The sequence below is a fragment of the Microtus oregoni genome, unplaced genomic scaffold, assembly GCF_018167655.1.
Source record: "Microtus oregoni isolate MIOR12 unplaced genomic scaffold, Mior012 000058F_ref0000040, whole genome shotgun sequence".
NCBI classification, from domain to species: domain Eukaryota; kingdom Metazoa; phylum Chordata; class Mammalia; order Rodentia; family Cricetidae; genus Microtus; species Microtus oregoni.
In genome coordinates this window covers 1,119,011-1,126,599 of record NW_024543834.1, presented here as the reverse complement: position 1 = coordinate 1,126,599, position 7,589 = coordinate 1,119,011, and the positions used below count along the sequence as shown (strand labels likewise).

The 7,589-nt window shown below is 48.6% G+C and overlaps 1 protein-coding gene and 1 non-coding gene across 3 annotated transcripts; both read left to right on the top strand.

Annotated features, from left to right (window-relative positions):
- The first annotated feature begins 221 nt into the window (after positions 1-221).
- Positions 222-7,125, top strand: LOC121438939 (ornithine decarboxylase). 2 transcript variants are annotated; one of them, XM_041639452.1, is made up of 11 exons: positions 222-530; positions 2,914-3,020; positions 3,105-3,220; positions 3,457-3,630; positions 3,733-3,905; positions 4,032-4,166; positions 4,283-4,364; positions 4,541-4,624; positions 5,242-5,517; positions 5,598-5,812; positions 6,281-7,125. In XM_041639452.1, the coding sequence occupies exons 3-11, from the start codon at positions 3,119-3,121 to the stop codon at positions 6,423-6,425; spliced, it is 1,386 nt and encodes a 461-aa protein (XP_041495386.1). In that variant the 5' UTR covers positions 222-530; positions 2,914-3,020; positions 3,105-3,118; the 3' UTR covers positions 6,426-7,125. The 2 variants fall into 2 exon arrangements, with proteins under 2 accessions (XP_041495386.1, XP_041495385.1); XM_041639451.1 differs by having other exon boundaries at positions 223-530; positions 2,914-3,016; positions 3,103-3,220.
- On the top strand, positions 1,531-1,664 carry LOC121438950. The gene has a single exon (XR_005973139.1). It is a non-coding gene; the product is annotated as a small nucleolar RNA SNORA42/SNORA80 family (small nucleolar RNA).
- Positions 7,126-7,589: the final 464 nt, after the last annotated feature.

The following is a 7,589-nucleotide window of genomic DNA, read 5'->3' as shown; positions in this document are numbered from 1 at the left end:
GGCCGGACTCGTGGCTCGGTGCGCGTGCGCGGGCCTGCCGCAGGGCGTGTCCGGCACGAGGCCGGGCAGGGCGGGGCGCGCGGGCGGAGGTCTCTCCCCACACACCCCCGGGGCGCGGGTGGGCGGGCACGCGCGGCGCTCCGCCCCACTGACGCGCGCGACCCACGCCTCCCGCCCCCAGGCACACCCGGTCCGGGGTTGGCCGCCGCGGAGCCCCCGGCCCCTCCCTCGCCCGCGCCTCCCGGACGGAACCGATCGCGGCTGGTTTGAGCTGGTGCGTCTCCATGACGACGTGCTCAGCGTATAAGTAGCGGAGCGGCGCGCCGTCGGGCTTTGTCAGTCCCTGCAGCGGCCGCCGCCGTCCGCCCGCCCTCAGCCAGCAGCTCGGCGCCACCTCGGGCCGGCGTCTGCGGCGGGCTCGAAGAGGCGGCTGACGGGGCGGCGGCGAGCGGCCGGACGCTCCTCGAAGTTCGGCGGCGGCGGCAGCGGCGTCTCCATGGGGCTGGCCGTGGGCGTCGGTGCGCTGTGAGGTGAGCGGGACGCGGGAGGGCTGGGTGGCGCCACGTGTCGCGAGGCCCCGACTGCGGTCGCCGGCAAGGGGACACGTGGCCTGGGGCCGGTGACCTTGCTAGCCGCTGCCCGGAAGGCAGATGCTCCCGGTCCGTGGCTGCTAGCCCTCGCGTCACCTCCGGAGTTCTCCCGGCAGCCGGGCTCGGCGCTCCACCGGCCGGCGCGATGAAGGAGGGCAAGCCCCGCGGCAGGTGCAGGGGAGCGCGGCCGCCCTGCAGTTAGTTCCCTGCCGCTTTTAGTTTCGCTACGTGTACAGAGCAGAGTCGATGACCCGATGTAGAAGTTGCTAGACCTAAATTTAGTCCGGGAGTCACTGCTGATGGATGCCCACCGTTTGTGACTTGGAATTAGGACTCCTTGAATGACTTAGTGGTTTAGGAAAAGTCTGACTGCCGGCTGGCCGGCGTGCACGTTTAGAAGCCCGGCTTAGAATCATCAGTAACTGGCAAAAGTGTGGGGAGCTGAGCCTGTCTGTGAGAGGACAAAGAATGCAGCGGTTTTTATTCAAATCTAAGATCGAGCAGAATTTGACTGGTGGAATTCTTTTTGTTTTAATTGGCTTGTATCTCTACTAGACTTGCCTACCCTCTTGTGTTAATTCAGTCAATTACGACTTAGCTACGCCCAGTGCAAAAAAAGGTGTTGGGAAACATTTTTTCAGATTTTATGTATTATTCAGGAAAAAAAAAACGTTTAAGAGATGCGGAAAGGTAAAAGTAATTGGCATCTCAAAGAAAGATTTCCAGGTTTAAGCCTGAAGGGTGCCTGGAAAATACTTAAGACCGAAAATTACAGAGTTCCGCCCCGAGCCTATTCATCAGTTGTAAGTGGTATACGCATAGGCAGACTTGAGTTGGCTGGCACTGGTCTCTATACTTAGGAGTGGTTTAGGCAACTAATGAAGTTGACAGTGCCAAAAAGTCTCATTAAATGGAGAGGCTTAAAGCGTATTTTTACCGTGCATGGATTTGGATTTATGGCAGGCTTGTCACCCTGGGCCTCTCATAGTGTCCTATGCTAGAGCAAACTGGCTCCTAACCATTGCCCAGCCTCTGTGCCTGTAGGCTGTTGGCACTGAATTGGGTCGTACAGTGGAAAAAAGAAACCTTTACCTGGCCCCTGCCTGGTGTCAGTTTCATAAGACTAAGACAGAAACTTTTATTGTTCGGTGTGATGATTTTAGTATTCATAAAGTTAGCCAGAAATCCTACCATATGGTTATTATCCATAACTAAGTGAAAGGCATTTGAGGACAGTTGGATTCACTGAGTGCTCATTTGGTAGGCAATACAGGCTCTATAGAATACCGATTTCTGATAACAGTAACTATTACAATATACTGTGTGGATTTGAACTTTTTTTGTTTTTTCGAGACAGGGTTTCTTTGTAGCTTTGGAGACTGTCCTAGCACTAGCTCTGTAGACCAGGCTGGCCTTGAACTCACAGAGATCCAGCTGCCTCTACTTCACTGAATTCTGGGATTTTTTTTTTTTTGTTGTTTTTTTTTTTTTTTTGGTTTTTCGAGACAGGGTTTCTCTGGCTTTGGAGCCTGTCCTGGAACTAGCTCTGTAGACAAGGCTGGTCTCGAACTCACAGAGATCCGCCTGCCTCTGCCTGGGATTAAAGGCGTGCACCACCACTGCCTGTTTTTGTTTGTTTGTTTGTTTTGGTTTTGTGTTTTGTTTTTTTTTTTTTTTTTTTTTTTTGATTTTTCGAGACAGGGTTTCTCCGTAGCTTTTGGTTCCTGTCCTGGAACCAGCTCTTGTAGACCAGGCTGGCCTCGAACTCACAGAGATCCGCCTGCCTCTGCCTCCCGAGTGCTGGGATTAAAGGCGTGCGCCACCACCGCCCGGCCACTGCCTGTTTTTTAAGTGCCAGTATGGCATGAAAGTTTCCTTATGGAAATTTGTTGGTGGATTATTCACTAAAAAATCATTAAGCGTAACTTAGTCCAAGTGGAAAATGATGTTTACAGGACTGTGTGTAATTATTGTAATGCCGTTTGAAATTTCTGAAGAGCTAGAATGGCTCGGAAATAGAGCAGATAGGAACAATGACAGCCAGTAGTCTACGTGCAGATAAACTTCTGAAACCCACATGCTGTTTGAAGAGGGCTAGGGATGGAAATGCCCTATGTATATGGAGCAGAGCCGTAGTGTTCATTGTGGAATCTGCAGGGTTTGGGAACTGTGTGGTTCACCTAGGCACTGGGATTCCCACCCATCCCACTGATCTTCCTGGGCGATTCATTCCGCCTGCTTACTCTGGTATGCTGTTGCAGTGTCTAACCTTTAATGGTAAGATTCCAAAGGGAGATACCAACGTCTGTGTTTCTGTTCATAGACTGCTTCCACCACTCTAAGGAGACAGCGCTCAGAGTTCCTGGATAGCTGGCCTGGTGAGGAGCTGGCAATAATTTAATTCCATCTCTAGTTTTTTTTTGTGTGTAAGTATTCAGTTTATCCTTGTGGGTTTGTGTTGAGTCACTGCTAAGGCTGTGAGCAAATTTCACCCTCACTTGCTCTATTTCAGAGGCACATCGAGAACCATGAACAACTTTAAGAAGGAGGAGTTTGACTGTCACATCCTTGATGAAGGATTTACAGCTAAGGACATTCTGGACCAAAAAATTAATGAAGTTTCTTCCTCTGTAAGTATGAGAAGCCCTTGTCCACAGCTAGGCTGAGTTCCTAGCACAGTGGGAGTGAGCATGTCTTGATGTCTTGCCAGAGACTTTAGCTGTGGTTGTCCATCAGTGTGATGGTCATGCTGTGTCAGTGACCGCTAACAAGAATAGGATCAGATGAAGGAAGGAAAGGAAAAGAGGGTTTTTAGGGTCACACTGCAGGACTGCTCATGAGGTCCCCAAACCCACTCTCATTCCAGGATGACAAGGATGCTTTCTATGTTGCGGACCTGGGAGACATCCTGAAGAAACATCTAAGATGGCTAAAAGCTCTTCCCCGCGTCACTCCCTTTTATGCAGTCAAAAGTAATGACAGCAGAGCCATAGTGAACACCCTAGCTGCAGTCGGGACAGGCTTTGACTGTGCAAGCAAGGTGAGCCTGCTCTTTCCCCAGGGCAGACACCAGTGTGTCTTGGGCAGTGAGCATTAATGGGCTAGGGTGGGGCACACACGACATGGTTGCCTTTTCTTCCAGACTGAAATCCAGTTGGTGCAGGGGCTTGGGGTGCCTCCAGAGAGGATTATCTATGCAAATCCTTGTAAACAAGTGTCTCAGATCAAGTATGCTGCCAGCAGTGGAGTCCAGATGATGACATTCGACAGCGAGATTGAGCTGATGAAGGTCGCCAGAGCACATCCAAAGGCAAAGTGAGTCCTGAGAGCGAAGGCTGGCCACTCTGTCCTTGCACATCGTAGAACTGGGCTAAACCCTGGGTTAGTCAAACCACAGGGCGCCACCCATTCCTAGGACTTATTTGATGTACTTCTGTCTAGGTTGGTTTTGCGGATTGCCACCGATGATTCCAAAGCAGTTTGTCGCCTCAGTGTTAAGTTTGGTGCCACACTCAAAACCAGCAGACTTCTCTTGGAACGGGCAAAAGAACTAAATATTGATGTCATTGGTGTCAGGTGAGATCTCAGTGACATAGTTTGCGGCTGAGTCATTAGACAGTGCCAGTTTTCTGGGCCCTTCTCATTTTGAGAACTAATGAGAAAACCAGCATCCTGTTTCTTTTTGATTTCAGCTTCCATGTGGGGAGTGGATGTACTGATCCTGAGACCTTCGTGCAAGCCCTGTCGGATGCCCGCTGTGTCTTTGATATGGGAGTGAGTACATGTGACTCATTAGTGGAGGGACTGTCTAGAATAACTACTCTTGAATCTAAAATTAGCCTTTTGTAGGAGTCTTTTCTGTATAACAGATTTAAACCCATCTGCTGTGTGCATTTTTATTACTTGTTATGAATCTGGCAATCTGACTTCTGAATTTTTCTTGGTTCTAGACAGAAGTTGGTTTCAGCATGTATCTGCTTGATATTGGTGGTGGCTTTCCTGGATCTGAGGATACAAAGCTTAAATTTGAAGAGGTAATTTGCAGCGTTAACCTATAGAGACATAGCAAGTTCCATTTTGGTGTAGTATAGAATCTAAATGTTTACTGATACCAAAAGGGGCCAGACATGAAAGTAAATGTCCTGGCATTGTGTTTCCAACTGACTTTATTGTTTTGAGCCAGAATCTCATTTTGTAGTCAGGCTGGCCCTGAACTTGGAATCCTCCTGCCTCAGCTTGTGCCTTCATCCCTGGCCCCCATATATTTTAATGTTCAATCTCTTAGAAAGTGAAGCCATTGTCTAGAGCTTGTGCTGCTGCTTGTACAATCATGTGAGGCAGAGTGGAAGGGTTGGCATGCATTTCTAAACAATTATTTTGGCATGTGGCCCCTATTATTATTTTGTACTATTGTTTAATAAAACAGTATCCATAGTGTCTTGAAATGATAGAGACAAGTCCCTAGCAGAGAATGGGAAATGAAGTAGTGTGCAGGCTGGTTTCCATGGAGATAAGATGTTACGTGATGACACCTGCTGGTGCCAGCTCCCAGGCTCATGTCATGTCCTGTCCTTTAACACTGTCCTTTAGCAATGTGATCTTTCTCTTCTGTGTAAACTGAGTAACGAGTGGCTACACCTTTCTCTCTTAGATCACCAGTGTGATCAACCCAGCTCTGGACAAGTACTTCCCCCCAGACTCTGGGGTAAGAGTCATAGCCGAGCCAGGCAGATACTATGTTGCATCAGCTTTCACACTGGCAGTCAATATCATTGCCAAAAAAATGGTATGGAAGGAACAGACTGGCTCTGACGATGAAGATGAGTCAAACGAGCAAACCTTCATGTATTATGTGAATGACGGCGTCTATGGATCATTTAACTGCATTCTGTATGACCATGCACATGTGAAGGCCCTGCTGCCGAAGGTAAGTTCTAAGCATGCTCTGTAGCAGTGAGAGTGTTGGGACAGGATTCGGGAATATTGAGGAGCAATGTTTTCATACAGAGACCCAAGCCAGATGAGAAGTATTACCCGTCCAGCATCTGGGGACCAACGTGTGATGGCCTTGATCGGATCGTCGAGCGCTGTAACCTGCCTGAAATGCATGTGGGTGATTGGATGCTCTTTGAGAACATGGGTGCATACACTGTTGCTGCTGCGTCTACTTTCAATGGGTTCCAGAGGCCTTCTATCTACTACGTAATGTCGAGGCCAATGTGGTGAGTGCGATTGTGCATGCTGTGTTTCTCCCAAGCATAGATCTCTGGATTGTTCAGCTATAGGCTGAGGGAGGAGGATCAGGTGAGGATTGACCTTGACTGTAACTTGAAGCTAGCCTGTCTCCCACCCAATAAGGCATCTTGAATTTGAGCTTGGTTCTTGTCTAACTGACAACAAATTGTTTTACCTTGAATTAAATACAAATGGAAGGGATTTCTCTAATACTGGTCTTCAGACTTTTCCCGGGAAAGTTCTTAGATCCAATAGCAATTAGATTCCTTTGCAACTAGAACATTAATGTAAGAGTATTCAAGTTAACATATGCCACCCACGATTTCCCTGTTAAGGAAACGGTACATTGAATTGCTTCCTAGTGCTGTAGTGACCAGGGGTGTGCTGTCAGAAGACCTTGGGTGGCTTCCGACTTGGAGGGACTTGGATTTTATATGCCACTTCTTTGTTTTCAGGCAACTCATGAAGCAGATCCAGAGCCATGGCTTCCCACCAGAAGTGGAGGAGCAGGATGTTGGCACTCTGCCCATGTCTTGTGCCCAGGAGAGCGGGATGGACCGTCACCCAGCAGCCTGTGCTTCCACTAGTATCAATGTGTAGATGCCATTCTTGTAGCTCTTACCTGCAAGTTTAGCTTGAATTAAGGGATCTGGGGGGACCATTTAACTTAATTACCGCTAGTTTTGGAATGTCTTTGTAAGATTAGGATTGGCACGGATGCAGTGTGGAATGCTAGGAGATGGGTCACACTTACCTGTGTTCCTATGGAAACTTTGAATATTTGTTTTATATGGATTTTTATCACTTTTTAGACATGATACTAACGTGTGCCCCTCAGCTGCTAAGCAAGCATTTGTAGCTTGTACATTTGGCAGAATGGGCCAAAAGCTAATGTTGTGACCCATTTTGGAAATAAACTGTCTTGAAATAATTGGGCATCAGGGAATGTTTCCAAGTTTCCCTTAAAGAAGGTGCACACTTCCTGCACAGGCTGCTGTAGTCACAGCATAGCAGAGAAGGAAAGGGTGGATGGGATGAGGCCACACCCTCTATACGCAGCATGAGTCTGCTTAGCCAGCCCTGAGTGTGTGTACCTGGCTGTGAAGTCGGTGCCCAGAACCTGTTGGTGAGGAATGTCATCCGTCTGACCTGATGTCCTGGCCACATCCCAGGCTCTTTGAACCTTGCCTGCAGAAACCCGGAATGTTCCTCAACCCTTGGCTTGGCCTGCATCACCACCTAGTAACAACTTGGAAGTATCATACAACCAACTTCCTGTAATAAATTCAACAGCAACTACTGTGTTGTAAATCTTTACCTTGACCATTGACCTTTTATAATCTTTACCCAATTTACACATTTCCTGTGAAGTGTGGCAGACTCTTAAACCTGTAGCTCAGGAGAGATAGTCATGGCCTGGAATCCCAGCACTGTTGTCTTGACCAGTTTTGGCTACACAACAGACCTACATCAAAAAGTTATGTGTAGCCTGAAAGCCATAGCCCTGTGAGCACCTGGAGGGGGGGCAGTTGCCCACAGGGCTAAAGCCAGCTAGTTTGTGCTGCCTGTGCCCTTCTACTCAAGTAAGGGAATCCCAACCATCAGCTGCCTTCAAGGTTTCCACTACACAGACATGGCCAAGCATCTCCTGCCCCAGGCTCAGGACCGTAGCTTTATTTGCTAAGTTGTGAACTTTCTTGGGAGCTATCAAGATTGGGGCTGGAGGGGCTGGAGGGATGGCTCAGAGGTTAAGAGCGTTGCCTG

What these genes read in the sequence shown, in the direction of transcription:
- LOC121438939 (XM_041639452.1), top strand. Translation starts at nt 3,119, where the DNA reads ATGAACAACTTTAAGAAGGAGGAGTTTGACTGTCACATCCTTGATGAA. An exon ending in TTAATGAAGTTTCTTCCTCT is followed by an intron (nt 3,221 to 3,456) that starts GTAAGTATGAGA and finishes CTCTCATTCCAG; the next exon opens with GATGACAAGGATGCTTTCTA. An exon ending in AGAGCACATCCAAAGGCAAA is followed by an intron (nt 3,906 to 4,031) that starts GTGAGTCCTGAG and finishes ACTTCTGTCTAG; the next exon opens with GTTGGTTTTGCGGATTGCCA.